The sequence below is a fragment of the Amphibalanus amphitrite genome, unplaced genomic scaffold, assembly GCF_019059575.1.
Source record: "Amphibalanus amphitrite isolate SeventyFive unplaced genomic scaffold, NRLGWU_Aamphi_draft 000026F_arrow, whole genome shotgun sequence".
NCBI lineage: Eukaryota > Metazoa > Arthropoda > Thecostraca > Balanomorpha > Balanidae > Amphibalanus > Amphibalanus amphitrite.
In genome coordinates, this window is record NW_024881522.1 from 1,428,217 (window position 1) to 1,451,001 (window position 22,785).

The 22,785-nt window shown below is 54.8% G+C and overlaps 1 protein-coding gene across 2 annotated transcripts in view; it reads left to right on the top strand.

Moving 5' to 3' along the window:
- Positions 1 to 22,785, top strand: part of LOC122363768 (ecdysone-induced protein 74EF-like) — a 71,142-nt gene that overhangs the window by 23,799 nt on the left and 24,558 nt on the right. For both annotated transcript variants that reach the window (XM_043333391.1, XM_043333401.1), the window contains exon 6: positions 9,941 to 10,003. In XM_043333391.1, the coding sequence (XP_043189326.1) occupies positions 9,941 to 10,003 (63 nt within the window). The remainder of the gene's footprint in view (positions 1 to 9,940; positions 10,004 to 22,785) is intronic.

Consider the following 22,785-nt stretch of genomic DNA (forward strand, 5'->3'; position numbering starts at 1 on the left):
CCGTTTTGACGTACCGTTAAAATTTGACACCTCTTCCCGCGAGTTTTTCGTAATAGTCGTTGTCACGGCTGAAATTCGAATAAGTGACACATCCGTGACCGCTGTCATTCTCGTGACATTCCACCTCATTTCAATTCGTTCTGTCCTACGCTCTAAAACCTTGCAAACCAATGTCTATACCTAACGGACATGGGACAACGGTGGTGTATCGGCACCTTTCTCTATCGTTGCTTTGATTTTCACATCCTATGTTTTAGTATGTAACTACATTATACGGCCTTGGTTTAGCGCACTTCGTGCGAGAAGTTCACCTTTACGTAAGGAACAGGAACACTGTGTCCACAACGCCGTGTTTATTTGTGACTTTACACGTAAATTGCGCCACTTATGTACACTGGCGTGGATGGAATCCGGTCTTCCAGCCTACTCAGTGACGTTACCTAATAATCTACTTACCATCTACATATAGTGAGTATCGTGACTCTAAAGCTCCTCGCTAGGTCATGGCAGGATTGAGGCTGAACATTTGGAATGCTGTTGGAGGGCAGGTGTAAGGAAAACAAAAGCAGGCGACTTGTTTGTACTACGCCTGAAAGACATAGTAATGTTCGCTACCGACGTTTGGGCATTTTTAACTGTATTTACACAGTTAAGTTATGCCAGATGAAACCGGACAGACTAGGAGTGCATGGGGCGTCAAATATCCGATTTTGTTGCCTTTATCATTGAATTTACTGGGAAAAATGCGTCATGACTGGAAGCCTTACGCAAAGCCCTTTATCAAGGCTAAACGTAAAATCAAATCGCGCTTGTCGCGTGCGTCTTACCGATTTTGCAAACTCATGTGATTCTTCTTCAAGAAAAGTTGGCATATATCTTTCTTTGAACTCGTTGCAAACTAGTGTGTCTACGTTGGCTAACCCGCTAATCAGCGACCTCCAACCACACCTGTATCTGTGAGCGCTGCTGCCGAGTTGCCGGGCTGTGGCAGCATCAGTCACAGCTCACAGCTCGGCCTGTCGACGCGACCGACCTTGACACAGTGGGAGTGGGCACCCGGCCATCAGCCGGCGATCGTCAGTCGTCACTCGTCTGTCGTCTGCCGTCTGTCGTCTGCGGCTGTCGTCAGATGTGGGCCTCTCTGGTCTTCCCAGCCCGAACGGCCGGCTGCCTCTGGTGACCTGATTCCCGACAGCACACGTCACATCAGAGAGACATGGTTCTGTGAGGCATTTGTCATGTTCGTGACTGCGAAGGTGTTGCCGTCATCAACATATTCAGATCATCAGGTATTGGCGACTGTACGTTCACATATTCAAAATAAGCCGGACTTCCTCTTTTTAACCCTCGCCCGCACATGGGGGGAGGGTTGCAACCCCCCCCCAGGTAGTCTTTCTGCTCTGCACTCAACATTTTTATAGCTAGAAGGCTGATTTTTCGTATTGCTACTCCTTTATCCTTTCTTGATGTCCACTGAAAATTTCAAGTTTCTGTGATTTTTGGTTTCGGAGATATGACCTTGTTTTTTAGGTCATGTCATGACCCAAATGGCCAATTCTCAACATCTTGCGCTTGCCATGGGCCTTGTGAGCTTTTGACACCCTGATTTCGGCCTTTTTTGCCAGTCTTACCTCCCACCTATCATGGAACATGTTGTTCGACGATGTACAGGGGTCAAGGTCAGGGTCAAGGTCAACCTAGGTCATCTAAGATAATTGCGTTTTAGGCAAGCTGAATTTACTTTTTGTGAAGTTTTTTGACTGCATTTTTGGTAAAAGCTTCTCAGATCATGATTTCATGTAATATGGACCCAAAAACAATCGGTGCACACATCAGTATACACACAGACACACACAGACATATAAACACATATAATTGACCTTGACCTAACTTGACCTGAAATGACCTCAGCAGCAAAATTCTGGTCGGGTAGTGTGACAAAGAGGTTCTAGCTGGCTTGACACCAGAAAACAGCATCGTCATCGGTATTTGATAAGCAGCGCACTTGATATCCAACGGTGACCCAAAACAGCAATATTTTTTAGTTTGACCTGACCTGGAAGGTCAATGACTGACCTGAGAAGGTAAAACTGGGTATCATTGGATTCGTCTCTTCCCAAAGAATCTTTTTGGTCTTTACTGCTAAGCTCTATCTCCAACAGGAACGAAATGGCGCGGAGGGGTGCCCCCCCCCATGTGCGTTCTAGGATGGGAAAATGGCATGTGCGGGCGAGGGCTAAGGAAAGGGAAAGTAAAATAAAATTGATTTTCTGTTGAATATTTCCAGATTCAGTCTTGCTTTTGTAAACATAGCTATGACGAAGAGGCACAGCTGTGAAGTATAACTGCCGCCCCTCATTATATGATTCAGCCCACTTATATCGTATTAGGAAGCCGCCCCAATCCGTTTCTCCTCCAACCACAGACAGCTGCGTCCGCTGCCGTCAGTTCCAGCTCGCTCGTCACAGAGCGGTGCCGCTTCTGTCGCTGACCGGCAAACATCCTCTGAGACACCTGGACACTGTGGGCACCGATGGGTCCTCTACTGCCCGTGGGACCGGAGAGACTGCCATGGGACCCGGCAGACGCCCTGTGGGACTCTGCGGGACCGCCACAGGTCTCGGCAGTAGAGCTGGAACGAGCTAAAATAAAACGGTCGGGATTTTTAAGCGTGAAATTGTATAACCCTCTCCCTTCTTTTGTTCGTTTATTTCACATTTTTATTTCCGAACTTTTTCCCGGCTTCCATCCTTTCTCTTCGCCTCCCACCCGCTCTCCCTTCCCTCGCCTTCCTTCCTCTCTCCGTCTGTCTGCCGTCTTGGCGGGCCAGGTGTGTGGCCTTGGGAGCCGGGGAGGGGCGGTTTGGCCGCCCCGGCCAGAGGAAGCGGTCCGGTCTGGCCGTGAGAGGGTGTGGTCAGTGGTCACTCCCTCACCCCCGCCTCCCCCTGGGTTCCGGTCTGACCGCACCCCCTCCCACCCGCCTCTCCTGCTGGCCCACTCCCTGGGCCACGGCGGGAAGCCGGTTCCACCCTTCCCAGTTGCTACAGCTGTGCATTGGAGGGTGTTTAGCAACAGCGACGGCCAGCAGATCTTTCGCAATTCACGCATGGGTATTATTTGTGTGCAAACTCTAAAGCATTCGTAGTTCATTCCGGATCAACAGAAAATACTAACATATTGCATCACATTGTTGACTGAAACCATTTCAGTCTATAATTCAAAACGATGCAATGATTATTTCTACATTGCATTTAGGATAAATAACTATATGAGCTTCACTTGCACAGTTTTGCCATACCTATTTCACGTTGGAGAAATCCTAGGAGCGTGTTTCAAGTTTTCACCCAGTAAAAATCAGATGGCCAGGTTACCTATTGCCACACTGCCCAACTGCCCAGCTCGAAGTGCGCTACTCTGCAGCCAGACCCGGTGCAGAACTGCTGACGGCTGAGGCAATATTGTCCGCAGGAGCCACGGCCTTCTTTGGAGACGTGAGACGTTCACCCTCGCTTCCCCTTCCCTCCCCGGACTGCTTCTGATTATCTGAAGCTCTCCCGGTGCGCTGCCCTATTTCAAATCTGCCATGAACCGGCGGCCGTATAACACAAATAGGAAGGATGTGCGGACGTGCGCCGGCATTACGCGGTGCCGACTTCGTACCGACCCCATGTCGCGAGTACTTCCTCCGAAACAAAAACACGGCCCGCATGAACGCTGTAAAGCTATTACAAACACACAGGGGGCTGGCAGCGGCACCGCCGCCGCTCGTTGGGCAATGTATTCCGGCGGCCCGGTTGCCGGTCGCTACGGTCGAGAGTTGCCTGTCACGCCGTCTGTCTGTGGGGCGGGTCGTTCCTTATTGGCGGGACGTGCCCGGTGAAAGTGTTGCCCGTGAACTTGGGCCGTTGGCCTGGTTCCGGAGCGGGTCCCGGCCAGCGCTCTGGCTCTGGCGGTGGAACCCCGCATGGTCGCAACGCGCCGGGGCCTTTCACAGACTCGGCACGGGCCGGGGATGTCCGATGTCGCCTAAAGGGCCGCCCTTCTGGTCCATGAGCCTACAAAAGAATCGTACCTCCTCTGAGACAGCGGAGGTCCGACTGACAGATGAGGAGGCAGGGCTCAAACTTGACAATCTCTAGATGTCTGGGCTCAAACCTGACAAGCTCTGCATATATATTTTGATGCTAACTAGATGTGAAGTAAAAGGACATTTTGTTTTCGTCTTCGTTTTTCGTTATGTTTTCATGCATTATACCCTCATTATGTATATTGATGCCTTTCTCATGAAGGATAGGTACGTATGTTTCAACACATGCAAATAATTTTGGTGGTATATCAATAAGTTACGACATGTTACGACTTATAATTACTTTCATTTGCTTGAAAATGATTGCCATTGCTTTCTTCTTCCTGCCCGACTAGCATTCATTATAGTACTGCAAGAGTCCAATGACTTATTAATGATACAATATGAGCTTATGCGTCTTATGCATATGTTGCAACCATTGAGCCAGCCATCCGATTCGCTCCAATATCCTGTTACTCACTAGGTATGGCATTGATAGGGGTTACGTCGTACCGCGGCGCCGGTAGTGCTGGGTTCAAGACTCAAGTTCCTTACGGCCTAGAAACAATCAGCTGTTTTAAAAGTAACATTGAATATACGACCAGACAACTTCCTGGTGGTATGAACGGGACGAAGCTGTCAGTGTTGGTCACGGCCTTCAGTTTCGCGGCCACTGACCTCAAGAAGCGGCGTATTTTTCGTCAATCGGTCGGCAGCCTTTGGATCTGTCATGTAACGTTCTTGTAGTGGCGCTGATCGTTGGTGTATCGCGTCCAAACCGATCCAATCCCGGAAACACTGCCGACATGGACCAGTTCTGAGTGAAAAATCGCCGGCAGCGGCGCGGCTACCGAACCGCAGTCCCGCTTTCCTGGACAACAAGCGCGATCGGAACGGAAAACAATTGATTCGCCGACACTGTCTGCATTTGGTAGGACCTTATCAATGAAAAGTAATGAGCAGCGATTTAACTGCGATGGTAGCTGCGTTCGATTCTGCGTTCACTGGTTCGGTAGCGGTCAGAGAGCAACACACACCGATGGTGCTGATGACCTGTGAGCTGGTCTCAATTCACAGCTTCGCTCCCCAATCACTGAACTAATTTGTGCTGCGTTTTACGGGATGTGAACGAATCAGCTCTGACTCTCGACCAGAACTCTGACTTTCTGCGGCTTAAAAATGTATTGAGTCTCGCTGCCCAGCACTACAACGCGGCCCTCCGAGCAGAAGTTTTACATCATGCACTAAGCAATAAGCGTTACAATAATCATTACGCTGCCCTTTCCCGAGTGAATCGACACACAGTTCGACGGCGGCGCACGGTTCGTTGACGTTCTGACGACAGAGTGACGTCACGGTCCTTGAATTTGTGTCAGGGCTGCCATATCGCAACCGGCGGGTCCAATGAACTCTGGCCGGCCAGGCGGACCTTTTTGCCACCGGTTTGCCTTGAGGTGTCGTCGGTGCCATCGCTGGGCTCGCCTGCAGCGGAGCGACCCGGCAGGGTGCTGGGGGGTCGGGCGCGGGTCAGCTGGTCGGACGGACGTCTGAACCGGCGGCCGCTACCCGCCGGTTCTGCTCGGTGGAGCGGCGGTGATATTGCCAAATATGGAGGCAGGTAGCCCGCTGTGAGGCAATAATTCTCGATTGCGTCTATCAGGATTTTAAACCTTGTCTTGTCTACGCTTTCCCATACCCATTGATGAAAGAAATCAAATCCAGACCATCATTGTTCATCTTTTTGCTAATGACGAGAATGATATCTTTCTCCATATTGGTAACTAGTATGTAATTGAGGTTTATCATTTATTCTTGTGAAACATTTTCTGGACATGGTACTCCCGATACGGGACTATGATCCTCCGTCTGTTCTGTGGCTGAATAATGGTGTCGTCCACTCAGAGATGCCTCGTTGCGCCACAGATCCCGAGACGGCTCAGTGGCTGTGTGTAGAGGGCCTGTTACAGCGGGGGCTGGCCCGAAGCCGGGGCCGTGGGTAGCGTGACAGAGCAGCGCGATACCTCGGCGGCCGGCCGGCGTGTGCCAACACTGTGACCCAGGCCGGCGGCGCTGGAGTGGGATGAACGGAACCCTCCTACCGCCGTCATCCCTCCAACCACCGCCCCTCGACGTCAACCCACCCCCTCCGAACATAATGCCCGACCGTTCCTACCGGTCCCCCAGCCAACGTCTGGAGCTCAGGCCCGGCGGCTAATGTTAGACCCGATGTGCAACGTTGCACCATGAGAATCAACGGCACCAGGGCGCGCTCTGCTTTTTTACGCAACGATAAATGGTCTCGTCCTTCGGGCGCTTTTCGAAAGAGACAGGAGGCTGAATTGCCCTAATTGGGTTGCATGCTCGATGCTGCTAGTCACATATTTAGGTAGCCATTGCGTGGTCTAATTAAGGATGCCGATGTTTGTCCGACATGCGGCTCGTCTTTTGATGGCGTGACATGCACATTGTCGTTGAAATCACAAATGCTCTATTGTTATGGTGTTACGCTAAAAAGTGAGCCTCATAATGGATGAGTGACGGTTTTTCATGTAAATCCCGTGTGATAGTAACACAGAAATCGCATGTAATAAGGTAAAATAAACACCTTTATGAGACAGGAACCATTGCGTGGCATAGATGCGAGCTATTTACTGTTCAACATATATCGCCAATGGCTATCATCATCCATTTTATAGACATTTTGCATCTTGCAATTGTATGCTGTTTTAACACGTGCCGCATATATTACAAGTTTTTTTGTGTAGAGCATATTAAGCTTTTATAACAAAGATGCACTGCAGGTTTGCTGTTTCTAAGCTTTTCGACGCAGCCACACACGAGTAAAGCCACCACATGCCGGATTCTGTTCCGTCCCGGAGTACGGTTGGTCCCGTCCCTATAGGTCTCCACCTGTACCGTGTCCCACCATGGCCTGATAGGGCGGCCGGCCGCCTCCGTGTCTGACTGTGGAGCAACAGGCCGTGGTTCCCCCACCGTGGCACACTTGGGTAACGCGCCGGCTGCCCGTAACAGTCTGTGGGCTCCGGCGGACGGCGAAGAGGTTGTGCAAACGACACATCTGGCGTGGGTGGGAGGCGATTCACTCCGCCTGATAAACTCTTGATCAACCTGCCCTTCCTTTGCCAGCCTCCTCGGCGCTTCCAGTTCGCTCTAGGCCGACCTAGCCTCCCTCTGTTTCCGTAACTGCTTCTCCAGTGCGGCGATCCATCCTCGAGCAGGCAGGGAACAGGTGGTTATGCCGCGGTTCCACACAGACTCACTGGAGTTGGCGCACGCCGCGGACGCTCCTCCGGCACATGAGAGCTGACAGGAGCGTCCGTCTGACCTGCCGATGACCTGGAAACGCCGATAGCCAATGGCGACCTGCCAGGCGGTGCGTGGTGTGTGCCCCTCCCTCTCCCTGTCCCCCACTAGCCTACTACCTGCTGGCGAACCTCCAGCTATGCGTGGCCGCGTATCGACCCCCCCTCCCTCACCGAGGTAGAGAGGGAAGTCTCCGTCTCCCGCCTGAACCACGGCCCAAATCATCAAATCAGCTGGAGATATGAAATGCGTGTCGTGGGATGAGTTACGGGGTCTGAAATCAGGTGTGCGGTGCGTCACATGGGGGCAGACTCAGTGATACGGTGCGTGGTCCTGAGTAGCACGGTAACCAGTCGACCCGAGGCTACGTCTGTCGCCGTGTCGCCACGCCGGCCCCGGCTATTGTGGCAGCTGCTGTTGCAAGAGGAATGCGTGACACAATGCCGCCGTTTGGGCCTGTTCGGTGACGGCCAAACACCGTGGCGGAAAACGACCCGCGCGATTTCGGCACTCGACGCATGATTGCGCCAGATGCTGACGTTTATGAGCCCCCCCCCCCCCCCAGGAAGCCAGGCCGGTCATTGTTATACAATGTTAGGAAAAGGATGATACGGCAAAAGGAGTTTAATGTCCAACCATCATGTGTCTAGATTAGGCCAAAATCGCATATCTTCAAATATAAAAGGGACTAATTAACAGGAAAAGTTCAGCTAGTTGTATTGTGAAGTAATACCTTCAATGTAACACAAAAGATATGAAACTTGTTTAGGAACGGTGTCAAGATGGGCTAGCTTGACCGAACCTGAATGGACTCAAATATTACTGAAAATTCATATAACTGTCATTTGTTTCATGTGCATCCTTTTCTTCATGCACAAAAATAATTATAATAATCCTGGATTGGATTCAAGATGCAATAATATTTGAATGGTTTGTCGATATTGTTCGTTCCGCATACGGGAGACATCGAAACATCAACCTTGGTACATACAGGACAGTCATGACACCACCCGCCCCTTGTCCAGTGTCCAGTGATCCACTCTACCTGTTGCGCCCTCCACACACATCCCCTTCAAGCCGTATGATGCAGCGCGAAGTCGCAGTACCTGACCTTCTGGATGCGGCCATTGCTCACGGTGACGGCGATGACTCGCCACTGTCTTTTGTTCACCGTCCGTGAGGCGCGGCGTGGCCGCTGGCCCGTGACCACGGCTTCAGGAGCGCTGCGACAGACACCGTCACGACCTGCCTTCTCCGGGCCTCGCCCCCTCCCTCCCGAGACGCCCCCCCCCCCGCCGTGGCCCGGTCCGCGGTGTGTTTCCTAATTCCGCGCCGTGTGTCGGACGGCTGATTAGACCGCCCTCGGAGACGTGTCCCGCGCAGCTCTCAGCAAAGACGGCGGCCGAGAAGTGAGTGGTGTATTTACAGAAACATAGGTTTTTATGGGGTGTCGGGACGCCGTCACGTGACCGGGTGGCCGACGGCCAAGAGCCGACGGTCCCGTGTTGCTGGGCGCCCCAGACACCCAGACGGAAGACAGAAGTGAGCCAGACGGAGAAAAAGAGAGTCTAGACAAGATAGGGAATTGGGGCCTCCATCGGGGAGTGGGAGGCCATGATTTCCTTCTCCACACGTGTGAGCCGGCCTGTGCCGTGTCAGGTCCCGTCCCGCCGCTCCAGAGCCCAGGTTGCCACAGAAGACCTTGGACGCAGAGTGCGGCAAAGGTGGCGCGGAAACAGCGCCAGTTTCGACACACCGGCGCCGCGGCAGCCGTGCCGCGCTGGCTGCTGAGATTGGGCAGTGGCCCTCGTCTGTGACGGTAGTGGGTTCGCAATGCCATGCGCGCCCCTCCGGACAGCCCCCACAGCCGAGAAGGGTCTGTTTTTGCGAGTCTGGCCCTCGTAGATCGCCCCACGATCCCCCGCGCCTCGATATACTACCGGTGAAAGGAATTCCAGGTCGGACTCCCCGCCCCGAATCGGTCAGCGTCTGGGGTGCTCCCCTACGAAAACAGACCGGACGACGGCGGGGGAGGGGAATTTGGGAGCACTCCTCGCTCCCCTTCCGCGAGGGGTGGACGCGACAGGTTGGACCATGTGTTCGCTGGACTATCGCACCGTTTGGTGGTCCGCTAGTCCGGGCACAGGACAGGTGTGGTCTCCGAGGACAGCACGGCGGCCAAACGGAGCTATTGTGGGCGATTTCACAGAGCTGGTGACAGGTGTCCACGCGTGCGACAGGTCGCACTGTGAAAATGTAAACATCACTGGGGTTTGGATTTGTGGATTAAAGCGATGAATAGAGGGAATTGGATCTGGACCTTCTTCAGCGGCAGTCGTAAATGTGCTTGTTGCTTTGTTTTAGACAGGTAAATAGGTGTATCCCATTTGTAAGACTTGAAAATCTGAAGACATATGTAGGCAAACAAACATATTTATAAATCAAGCACATAGATACATAAGCAGATGTCTAATGAATGTCAACGTTCCGGTGCCCATACTCGTACGATTGCAATCGCTCGTCATTAATGACGTGTCTCTTTTGCTTCAGATGACGCGGACCTGGCCGATTTTATGTGTTCGAATGGTGGCAGCGGCGGCGGCGGAAACAGTGGTGAGTACAATTAAAAGCGCTTCAGTTTGTATGTAGTGTAGTGTCTGCATTCTATCCTTTGTCGCCGAGCTACACCGGATGACTTCTTGGTCGGATTTCGCCTGTAAGGCTGACTCATCCCAAGGAATTACCGTGGATGGGCCCTCTGTCGCACTCAAGCCGCTCAATGTCGTCTGTCGGTGCCCTGGATGAGCCCTGGATGGGCCCAAACCAGGCCAACCCGTCGCCGGAAATCCACATCGTTTGGCGAGCCATCAGGACATGTAGCTGCTGTGTCGTCCCGCCGACGGGCCACCCACGCTCGGCCGTCTGAGCCGTGAACAGTCCGTGAGGCCGTGACTGGTCCGCCGCGCCCGTGACCGCTAATCCGGCTGTAGTCCGAACTCCGGTGTAGTGTCGGGGCTGAACCTCAACCCCACCGGCCGCGCGAACCGCTGATGGACGAGCTTCCGGCGCTCCTCAGTCGCCACAAAGATCACCGGGCTCTCGTGACGTCAGGCGCCGTTCCTGTCGACTCGCGTCGTTTGCGATGACCCGCGCTCCGTCGCTTCCGACGATTCCCATGGCTTTCGAACTGCCGCCGCTGCCGTTACAACTCTGTCCGACGTGACGTCATGGCTGGCAGTGGTGACGTCACCGGGGGCACGGCGAGCTCGTGGAGTATCGAGCGGTGGCTAATTCGGCACCGGAGCACAGTCGGCCGGGTAAATATAGCAGGTCATTCTCATAGGGAGCGAGCCCCGCGGCGAATACAGAGGCCGTGGGCGCCTCAGAAATGTGACCGGCCCGTGAAAATAGACCGGGGCGAGCGGCACCTGTGACACCAGCCGGCCGCCGAACGGATGTGCAGTGTGCAGCGAGAGATGAATCGAAACACATCGCCGCCGCTTGGGGCAGAACCTGCCGTAAATGGAATTCGATTGGAGGATGGAATTCGATTGCGGAGTTTTCCAGAGTCACCGAAAGCCAATGCGGCTTAATTGAGACATAGGTGCGGTGTGATCTGTGCAATGTTGACGATTACGCAGTCGCCTCTGCAGCCGGCAGAGTAGCTAGACAGGCCGGTCCTGCGGTCACCGAAATCCGCGGCTGCCGGGGCCGAATCTTGCGCCGGCCGACCCGGCGGACCGGGTACTGACCTTCGCAGACATGATTCCGCCGACTGCGACGATGGTCGCTTCATGGCACCGCAATTTTCTGGCCTGACCTGACGACCATCTGGCTCAAATAACAACATAAACGTTCACTTAGTTCATACCCTGGATACTTTTGAGAGAAAAGGTGATTTATTTTTCATCAGAAAATTTTTATGGAAATCAGATGGAATGAGCAAACGTTCATCTTTTGCTCATAACTAAAGTAAGCCAAAAACAAATCCAAAATATATTTGGATATATTTTGACCTTCATTCCACTGAAGAAGGTCCAGCACCGAAAATATATTTTTGATTTGTTTTTGGCTTACTTTAGTTATGAGCAAAAGGTTACTATTCCATCTGATTTCCATTATAATCATAATCATGCTCAAAAAAACGTTTCACACCATTCAATGATTAGAAAATTTTAAGCTCAGTAATGCACTTATTCGTAAAAACGGATGGTTACTGGTTGGGACTCCAAGCCGAGCATAACTATGCATATGTATAGGGGCGGGTAACCGTCTTCCTGTCTTTTTTTCTCATGGTGACCTTGGTTTCGGTTTCATGTGGTGACCGTTTCCTGACCACTCCGTTCTCCTAATTCCCTTTCAGACACATCTCACCCACTGCCCTACCCAGTTACAGTGCCCCATATATCTATCCCAGACATCCGCCCTCGTGGAACGGGCGTATCCGTTCGCGTTCCACCCATTCTATCCTCCCCTCCCGCCGCGCCGCGCCGCGCCGCTCCTTCCAGTCGGCCCCAATCTTCCGACAGCCCAATTCTCCACCAGTAGACGCGCGCTTCCAAACCGGGCCGGGAAGATGTTGTAACCGCGCCGTGTATTGTGCATCTCAGACGCCCCCCCCCCTCGCGCGTTCTCCTGGCTCTCGGGGCAGGTCAACCGCATCGCGTCGTCCCGTTGGGCAATGGGGTGGCGCCGATCCGCCGCGCTCAAAGCCGGCCCCGCTTGGAGCACGCGTCTGAAGCCGGAGCCGCCCCGGCGAGCCGCTGTGTCCGCAGCCTTGGCACAGATCGTCTATACACTCTTACCTGGCGTGTCGTGTAAAGAGTGCATGGGCCGAGACGCTGTGAGCGGCCTTGGAGGCGGGTTCGCTGGCCGAGTGAGGTCAGCGGCCCCCTCCCCCTCTGGGGCAGGGTGACCTGAAGAGATTAGCTGACGTGGTCGAGTGGTTTGCATTTATGGATAAAGGCGGTTCAGTATTTTTAAATAGTGACGAAAGATTCTAAATGGTATTAAATCTGTGAAGAGTTGAGGAACCGCTGAAGCTGAAATCGCAAAAAATTGGGCATAGTCCGAATTGGCATGATATCTGCACTTTGAATTTAATGCCAAATTTACCAGGAACCGTTTTCGATAAATGAGTGTAATGAAGCACACTTTTATGCACTGAGCTTAATGTGCTGAATATTTTTCATTTTAACACACTAATTGCATTTTTTACGCCGAAAAAGACGTCAGGAAGCTTCCGACACTTAAGGATTACATGCTAAGTGCTAACGATACCCACTCTGTATTTTACTGCTCGTAACACACAAAAAAAAACTGCTCGGGAATACCATCACGCTGCCATGTTCTTGGGCGTCTTCAGTCTACATATTGCGCCCTCCGGGACGAGGTGCGTCCATTACGCGTCTGGACACGGGGCTCCTCCACTGTCGCTCCCCACACTGATGGTGCACGCGCCGCGTATCGTCCGTCCATCGCCCACTGGCGGCCGTGTAGACCCGTTTATGCAACAGCCGGCGCTGATTGCGCAGATTGGGAACGTGCCACAGTTACGGCATGTTCGGGCAACACCTGTGCAGTGTGCAGACTGCTCGTTTATGGTGTAGGGCCGGCGATCCGGCGTATCACGGTCCAAAAATCGTCCGCGCGCGCACGGTAACGGGCCTGTGACATAAAATTGTGCACAACCATGTCCAATATTCATGTGCACGAAGTGTTAAATGTGTTATGGCTTTGGCGTTAACATGTTTTGACAGATGAAGAAATTGGTTTATGACTAAGTCCTATCTATACCATTTCGTAAATTATAATGATAAAAGATAATTCACGTAACGTAAGTAATATCACCAGTGGCGCGGGAACCGGGGGGGGGGGGGGGCTAGGGGGGGCTGAGCCCCTCCAACTTTTCGGCTGGGGGGGGGCTCGTAATGTATTTGAGCCCCCCCAGCTGGAGGAATCGATATCGGAAATCTACCAACACAATTTCATAGATTCATACATAGGCGCGGGAACCGGGGGAGAGGGCAGTGGGGGAAGCTTGCCCTCACAACTCTGGGGCCGTGGGGGCGGTGCCTCACAACTTTTCATGAGGCCAGGAACCGTTGGGGCAGCTTGTCCTCCCCAAATTAGGGGTTGTGAGTCACAAAGGAAGAAAGCATGTGAGTGAAAAATCTACCTATTTTACTGACTCGGCAACTCATTTGGCAGCTTAAAACCTTTATTCCAGGTTGCCAAAACGGTAGTTTCTTCACTCAGCTGAGACGGAATACCTCACTTTTTTGCAAATATTTTCTTCTTTTTTTTTCGTTGAAAAGGCCAAGGTCTGAAAAATAAGTGGCCTAAAACCGATGAGAAAGCTAGATTTGGGGGTACCCTAGGTTGATATCTATGATGGTTCAGCCCCCCCAGTCTGGAAGAAGTTCCCGCGCCACTGTATCACTATGACATCATCTAAGTTATCCAAAAGACAAAGATGAGGCTATCAGCTTTCTCAGTCCAATAACTCGAAAGAAAGAAAGTTAATGTAATCGCTCACGATTCGCTTATTACTTCATAAGGGGAAACTCTGAATGGTCGCCAACCAACAGCCAGGTAGGTAGGCATACCGCTTTTAGCTATTTCCATTTGCGGAAATCTAACATTCATTCACTTTCGCTGCGTGAGCTTGCAGCGATTCCGGTTCGTTCGCGCGCTCTTTACGCAGCCGACACGCACATTTGCAGCCGGCGACCGGTTGAATCGCATGCGGGATGACTTTCGCTGCCGGACATATAGTCCGAACCAATCCGATAGCGGAGAGGTGTGCGCGTTTTCCGCACAGCGACTGGCACGGTGGAGCAAGACGCATGAACAAAAATTCGCAGTGAAAAGAAACTGGACTGATTGTGACAGAATAACTTGTTGCTAGCGCGTTGCAAGTCAAGTTGAAAACGGAACTTTTTAATAACGCGTGTTCATGAAATGTCGTGAGCTGCAAAGTACGTGCAATACATGCCACATTACATTATGCTTGATGACACTGCCGATGCCAAAACGACTCACGAACGAATAAGGATGTCCATGTTTATCATACAGGCACATTACCTACTTTCCTGCGTGTGTGATTCAATTAAAGATGCGCTAAGCACGCACAGGCACGATTGGGCTATATGGATGTTTTAAGACTATCCAAAACTATACCTGCAGCTCACACCAACCTTATAAACGAAACATAATGACAGTGCCACTCAATGCATCGCATTAAGTACATAGCAAGCGCCCTAAATAGCCCGTGTGCGGATCACAGATTATGGGAATGTCGCTGACACATTGGATGTTTGCCTGCTGGGGGATGGGGTGTATATGTGGGAGTAAATTCGCCAGTGATCATTATTCAAAACTGTAGATCATCACAGCCGAAAGACAGAACTTGGATGCCCATGATTTGCATGAGAGCTTCTCTGGGTAAGACCGCCTATACAACCTTACGACATGCCGTTTAAACTGCAATAATCTCATGGCAGATGAGATGAGCCCTGTTTGGGCAATAGGCAACACTACACGAGCCCAGGAAGGTCGGGCTCGCCCCGGGCCGTCTGCTCACTCGGGCCGACCCTGGCGGGTGATTCGCTCCCGATCACCGACAACACCCGATGCGCGTCGTACCGTTACAATCACGGGCAGCGGGAAAGGTGCGTCGTTTCGACCAAGGTGAGCGGCCCAGTTGGCCAACGGGGCGGCCCGGTGCCGTTGACCGGCTGCACCCTGTCGACACAAGACCTTGACGTCGGCAGCCGGCGAGCCCCGGCCGCGCCGCCGCCGCTGCCGACTCGGAGCGACGTCAGCGGCGCGCCCCCTGGCGGCAGCGACGATCAGCTGACGGCGGCGGCGGCGGCGGCACGACCAGTTGGCGGTGACCGGCAGCGTCCGACGGACGTGCACGGAGCAGCGTCGTACGCGACGGGCGACGGCGTGCTCCTGCCACCGGCGGTACGGCTGCGGCGGGCTGGCTCACGCGCCGATGGGCCTCGTCTAGCGGAGGCTCGTGAGTACCGCGCGGCCCCGGACGGACTGTGGTGCGCAGAGTGGACTGGACCGCAGAGTGACACTCGGTGAGCGCGAGCGGATCAGGTGTCCACAGTCCAAAACCCCAGCCATGAAGAACAAGCGCCTCAACATCAAGGAGGAGTCGATTGACGCCGACGAGCCTCTGGACCTGTCCGTGAAGAAGACCTCTGAGGAGCCGGACCGGGAGTTTGAGGAGGCGTTCGACGACAATGACGCCGAGCGCAGCCTGGTCTCCGAGTTCCACTCGAAACTGCTGCCCATCAAGAAGCGCAATCTGGTGCGATCCCAGTCGGCCATGCCCTGGCTGGATCTATCGCGCTACCCAGGTCAGTCCAGATGTGAGATGGAGCTGGTCGTGTCCGTTTGTGTAGCGGCCGAATGGACCATTTTTTTTTGTGTTCTGGGATGGAATAATATTTAAACCGAGTGGCGCTGACGTAAATGGTGCTACGGGTTTTCCTCCGCCCCTGACTGACCAAACTGGTAGTTCTGGGAGTACAATACGAGTATGCCTAACGATAATCGTATGTCAGGCAGCCTCATGGATCAAGTAGAGGTGTTGTCAAGATATTTAGATACCCTATGGGGAGAACGACTCATAATAAATAAAATTAGGAAATAAATTAAAACAGCACCTGTAATTTTGTGAAGCTCAGGTTTATGTTCTTCAGACCACAAAAATATGTTTTTTCCGATTATCCTACATGAATATTTACTAGGCAACGAAACCTTTTTTTTACGAAATGAGGCAAATCATATTATAAATTGATCTTGACAGAGCGTGCCAAAGTGCATTGCGCTTTTTGTTACAATTCTAAATTAAGAATCATGATTGATTGAAGCCAAATCTGATACAAGCTAATTTTGGAATGTAATCGTTATTAATTGTAACGTGGACTTCTAATGAAATCTCGTTAGTAAGGATGTTTACGGAGCCCGTCTGCTGGCTAGTAGCCACCAGAGCAAGCGATGCTAATTTTAGCCCAGCTTACTTGGTCCGAATCCGGACTTGGTGTGACTGATTTGTTTGCACTAAAGCAAGCTGAAAGCATGCTGTTCTCATCAGTTGTCGTCATGTACTGAATGGATGATTTGACGGGCTGAGTCTAGCATCATGCTAGACTCTTGCGATACTCCCCGAACCAGGTAGATCATTCTTGCAATTGACGGGCGGTTAATGATCCCCTTGCCGACGCGCCCCTTGCCCCCCCTCCCCCCATTCAAAGTCTCGCCATTGTCTCTCTATGCTGAGACGCACCACTCACCCCACCCTGTGCCCGCGGGCCGCCCGGGCCAGGTCGGACCGGTAGCCCTGGCGACGGGCTGCCGAACCGCACGGCGGCGGCGACCCTGCTCTTGACCCGGTTGTGCGCCAAGCGTCGCCGTCGCGCCGGTCGGCAGCCGAGAGACAGTGAAAGTGAGCGGAAGGCGGCCAGTTCGAGCCTCGGCAAGGACACCGGAATACAATGCCGCGGCAGAATGGAGAGACAGACGGCTGAGGTGCCCGACTGGGGCTCCTGGGGAGTGTGGCACGGAAATTAGAGACTGAAATGTGGGGAGACAGCGGACAGATACAGGGATGGAGAGCTGTGTTACTAAGAGCGTCTTCCGCGCCCATATCTTTGAACGTACAGCTTATCGGGAAGGCGGGGTCTATTGACTAATCGGTCACTCACTGTCAGGCGGTCTCATCTGACTCTGATCAGTTCTCTCAGAAGACGTCACAAAAAAGAGACACACGGTGCTCACACAGCGTGGAGAGGTATAATCCACTATCTGTGAACTCTCCGCACAAAGTCCGGTGTTTCGCAGAGCTGCGCGAGTTTAGCCTATTCGTCAGCCACACCGCCATCGTAATCGATACGACTGTTCCGTATTATTCATGTAATAGTTTTGCTTGCTTTGAGAATTGAACGTCATTAGTCGCGTAACACTAATAGCCACCTTAACGGCGGAGACGGTAAGGTATGTTGACGGATCGGATAGGGACGCACGGCGAAGTGAGGGGAGAGAGGGGGAACAACGGGAGGGGGAGGGACGGCGGGAGGCGCATGGCCGCGGGGAGGCAGGGGCGAGAGGGAAGCGGAGAGGGACATGCCAGGCGCCAGTCGACAGAGGGCAGCGAGCGCGGCAAGACGTGCAGCAGTGATTTTTTTTTTCGCTCGTGGGTGTGACGCGCAGGCAAAGGAGCTATGGCGAGACGTTCAGTGTTGATCAGTGAAAGAGATGGGAGTCGGCGAGATCGACAGCGGGGGATTCGCACTCGGCGAAGGAGGTTGGAGGCTAGAGGACCGGCAGCAGGTGACCCAAGGGGAAGGGAGTCAAGAACAACAGGTAAGGGGCCATGAACGGCTTGTTTTTCTGTCTTCCGTTGCCCGCCACGAGGGACCGGGATCATGAATGGCGTCTGAACCGAGTGAAGGAGCGCAAGGAAATGCCTCAGGCGCTGACCGGGCTGACGTTAGGTGGTATCTGTTGAGGTGTCGTTTTTCTGCTGTGTTCAGTCATGGACGGGAGCTGACCTGAGTTTGGACCTCATTAATGTTCGAGGACCGATTGTGGTACTTACCTACTAATGTGGCGCCTGCAGGGGCGGTCAGTGGCGAGGTACATACGCATGTAAGTACCTCGCAAACGCACAAGTCAGGCGCGTATCGCGGCTAGCGCGCCCTGTAGCACGGACGCAGCCTGTTTGCCTACAGTGAATAGACGCGGGTCTATGGGCCAGCGGGCGTCGCCGGCGGCTAGCCCCATTCGGCGGAGACGAGGGGTGGAGGTCCGACAAACAGCCCGTCTTTTGGGTCAGCAGTGTCCGATGGCGGCGGTCGGGACGGCCGGTTCACAGCCGAGACCGGAGATGATGTTTAGTTAGGACGGCGGCGCAAGGCCGGGACAAACGGGCAGAGGGGCAGGGACAGGGAGCGAAGGAGCGGGATACCGTCTGGAGGGGAGGTGGGGGGGGGGGGGCAGGCAGTGACTCACCCGGAGGAGAGGGGGAATCACTGGGTTTGTGTTCTACTGACGTTTCACCGAGTGGGTGTCACACCGCAGGGTCGGGAGTGTCGGCGGTGTGGCCGGGAATGATCGGGCCGGAATGGCCGGGTGGTCGGCCGATGTGGCCGGGTGGTCGGCTGATGCAGCCGGGTGGTCGGCTGATGCAGCCGGGTGGTCGGCTGATGCAGCCGGGTGGTCGGCTGATAGAGCCGGGTGGTCGGCTGATGGAGCCGGGTGGTCGGCTGACGCAGCCGGGTGGTCGGCTGATGGAGCCGGGTGGTCGGCTGATGCAGCCGGGTGGTCGGCTGATGGAGCCGGGTGGTCGGCTGATAGAGCCGGGTGGTCGGCTGATGCAGCCGGGTGGTCGGCTGATAGAGCCGGGTGGTCGGCTGATGCAGCCGGGTGGTCGACTGATAGAGCCGGGTGGTCGGCTGATGGAGCCGGGTGGTCGGCTGACGCAGCCGGGTGGTCGGCTGATGGAGCCGGGTGGTCGGCTGATGCAGCCGGGTGGTCGGCCGATGTGGCCGGTTGGTAGGAACGGATGATGGTATGACGGTTGGTATGGCGGTGGGCGAGGGGTAAGCGCCTAGCGGTACCGGCCGGCCGTGTCAGTGTAACAGCCCATCACCGATACATCAACCTGTCAGTCAGTGGGGTCCGCCCACACGGGGACTGCGCGACCAGGAGAGAGAGGGGTCTTATTCATGACAGACAGCGGGGCACCGCAGACGAGGCGACGGCCATCATCGTGGGTGGCGCGGCCTGCTGGACGCACCGCACACACCGCACGCAGCAGTGTGCGGTGCCCGTGAACACCCCCGTTCACAGACGAGAGAAGAGGAAGGACATGGGAGGTGAGTGAGCATGACTGGGGGTAGAGTGTGGTTGGGTGATTCGGCCGGTACGGCCGCTGGTGAGCCGGGAGCGGTCGGCTGGTGAGCCGGGAGTGGTCGGCTGGTAAGCCGGGAGTGGTCGGCTGGTGAGCCGGGAGTGGTCGGCTGGTGAGCCGGGAGCGGTCGGCTGGTAAGCCGGGAGTGGTCGGCTGGTGAGCCGGGAGCGGTCGGCTGGTAAGCCGGGAGTGGTCGGCTGGTGAGCCGGGAGTGGTCGGCTGGTAAGCCGGGAGTGGTCGGCTGGTGAGCCGGGAGTGGTCGGCTGGTAAGCCGGGAGCGGTCGGCTGGTAAGTCGGGAGTGGGCGGCTGGGGAGCCGGGAGCGGTCGGCTGGTGAGCCGGGAGCGGTCGGCTGGTTAGCCGGGAACTTTTCCGGTCGGGTCATGACCTTGACCAGCAGTCAAATTTTCAAGTTAACATTTAGGAGTTAACTTATGGTCTGTCGACTCGTCTCGACGAGAGGAGTACGATGCTTGCAAAGTAATGTCGTGGCTCTACTGAGTCAAGGTGGTTGAAAAAAAAAAACATTTTCTGTAAGCCAGTTATTTCGTTTTTTTTTTTGCCCTCTAGAGGCCTGACCGTGGGCATGGGGGTCAAATCTGAGGATGCAATCCGGAAAGAGGGTTAAAAGTGCTATCGAATGCGCTCTTCCGCGGCGCTGTGGCTTTGTTGGTTCTCGAGTTATGTGCCGCTGTTACCATTTTTTTCCAAGTGTTGAACAACACGGAGGTTACAGCGCGCTCCTAAAAAACCGCGACGTCACCGCGAATGGGTGCGCACGGAGGAGGAACGTGCGTTTCTCGTTCCGGGTAGTTAGCGGGACGCGACCGGCTGGACGCGGCGCGACCCAGTTGCGTGCCTGGGGACGCCGTCTAGCCGACGCTGATTTATGCGTCTGAGGAGGGTGCAGTGTTACGGTATGTGGTGGCGGCGCGAGTCGCACGAGAGGGCGAGCAGCGCGGTGGGCAGCTGCCGCCGCCTGGCAGAACCCGCGGCGCGGTCCAGCAGAATGGCCCTCAGCGGGGCGGCTCGGTTGCCCCCCCCCCCCCCCAGCGTTTCCACCCGCGCCGCTACGTGACAGGACAATGGACAGTGACCGCGGCCGAGACACGCCCCGGCGAGGCGGTCGCTCGGGTAGGGAACTGACGGTCGTCGCGCAGGTGTCTCGGGGTCACACTCCCTCCCCCCGACCCCCTGGGGAGCCGATTTGGGAGGAGGCGGGGGAGACTGGCCGATACGTCGGCGCACCCTCTTCCGAAGAGGAAAGGAAGGGATGGGACAAGGGGCGCTGATCGCCGGGACGGGGCAAGAGGGGCAGAATAAGCTACAGCGGGGAGGGATTGGGGACTGCAGGGGCCGTGCGACGCTTGCAGGGAGTATGTGAGCAAACGGCAGGAAAGCGGCCGTAGTCGTTTCGGGGCTTGCGAGTTGTTGTCTCGCGGCCGATTTCATATCTTGGTAATATCTCACATCACGTGGTATTTTACGCCCCAAGTAACAACACTCTCGATGCCTAATATGCCCCAAACTGTATGTCTGCGTGCTTGGGTTGCAGTTCACTTTATCACTATGGAAATCATAGCTAGTAACAGAATACGATAATACCATTCAGCTTTCAAAAGAGAATAGGCGGAAAACGGTCAGATATTTTTTTTTAGCCACCTTTATGGAATCGACCGCTGATGGTAGCTTACTGCGAAGACGAAATGTATTCCGTGCAAACGCGTTCCGGGCATCTTCGGTCTGCACAGGAATGTAGCTTCGGAAGTACGACGTCACGGTAAAATATTTTGCCGCAGAACGGCATGAGAGCAGCAATCGCCACGAAACTCGAATGCGCAGATCGCTCACGAGGGCGCAATACAACACATACAATATAGTGCATACAATGCATGACAACCTAACCGGCCCGGGAGGACTGCTAGAGCTGTGCGAGGCTTCTAAGGAGCCTGTCAGGAGCGGGCAGCTGTGGCCTGACCGGGACCGTTGAGGGTCTGTCGGGGGTTATGTGGTCTGACCGGGATCATGACGGCTGGACAGGAGCCGTGGGAGACTGCTGGAGCCGTGCGGGGCTTTTAAGGAGCCTGCCAGCGGTGGCCTTATCGGGGTATGTGAGGATCTGTCGGGGTTTAGGTGGTCCGTCCGAGACCAGAACGGCTTGACCAGTGCCGTGGGAAACTGCTGGGGCTGCGAGGGGCTTGTAAGGAGCCTGTCAGCGGGCAGCGGTGGCCTGATCGGGGCCTGTGATGGTCTGTCGGGGGCTAGGTGGCCTGACTGAGACCAGGACGGCATGACCGGTGCCGTGGGAAATGCTGGGGCTGCGCGGGGCTTGTAAAGAGCCTGTGAGCAGCGGGCAGATGTGGCATGACCGGGGCCGGTGAGGGTCTGTCGGGGGTTATGTGGCCTGACTGAGACCTTGCTGGCATGACCGGTGCCGTGGGAAATGCTGGGGCTGCGCGGGGCTTGTAAAGAGCCTGTGAGCAGCGGGCAGCTGTGGCCTGATCGGGGCCGGTGAGGGTCTGTCGGGGGTTATGTGGTCTGACTGAGACTAGAACGGCTGGCCTGGCGCCGTGGGAAACTGCTGAGGCTGTGCGGGGCTTGTAAAGAGCCTGCCAGCGGTGGCCTAATCGGGGCATGTGAGGGTCCGTCGGGGTTTAGGTGGTCCGACTGAGACCAGAACGGCTTGACCGGTGCCGTGGAAAACTGCTGGGGCTGCGCGGGGCTTGTAAGGAGCCTGTCAGCGGGCAGCGGTGGCCTGATCGGGGCCTGTGATGGTCTGTCGGGGGTTATGTGGTCTGACCGGGAACACGACGGCTTGACCGGAGCCGTGGAAGACTGCTAGAGCTGTGCGGGGCTTGTAAGGAGCCTGTCAGGAGCGGGCAGCTGTGGCCTGACCGGGGTCTGTGAGGGTCTGTCGGGGGTTATGTGGTCTGACCGGGACCACGACGGCTTGACCGGAGCCGTGGAAGACTGCTGAGGCTGCGCGGAGCTTGTAAGGAGCCTGCCAGGAGCGGGCAGCTGTGGCCTGACCGGGGCCTGTGAGGGTCTGTCGGGGGTTATGTGGCCTGACTGAGACCATGCTGGCATGACCGGTGCCGTGGGAAAGGCTGGGGCTGGGCTTGTAAGGAGCCTGTCAGGAGCGGGCAGCTGTGGCCTGACCGGGGCCTGTGAGGGTCTGTCGGGGGTTAGGTGGTCTGACTGAGACCAGGACGACTTGACCGGAGCCGTGGGAGAACGCTGGAGCGTGCTGGGCTTGTAAGGAGCCTGTCAGTAGCTGGCAGGAGGGCGCCAGTGGCCCTTTCCGGGGACTACGAGTCGTTTGTCCTAATGGCTGCATCACTGCGAATATGTATGCATTTCCATGCGCACGCGCACCGAGCTTCTCGGGCCAGAGCAGAGATTGAGCTTCGTAAGTACACGTCTCGGCAGAATATTTGATGCAGGTTGCCATGGCCGCTTTTTTT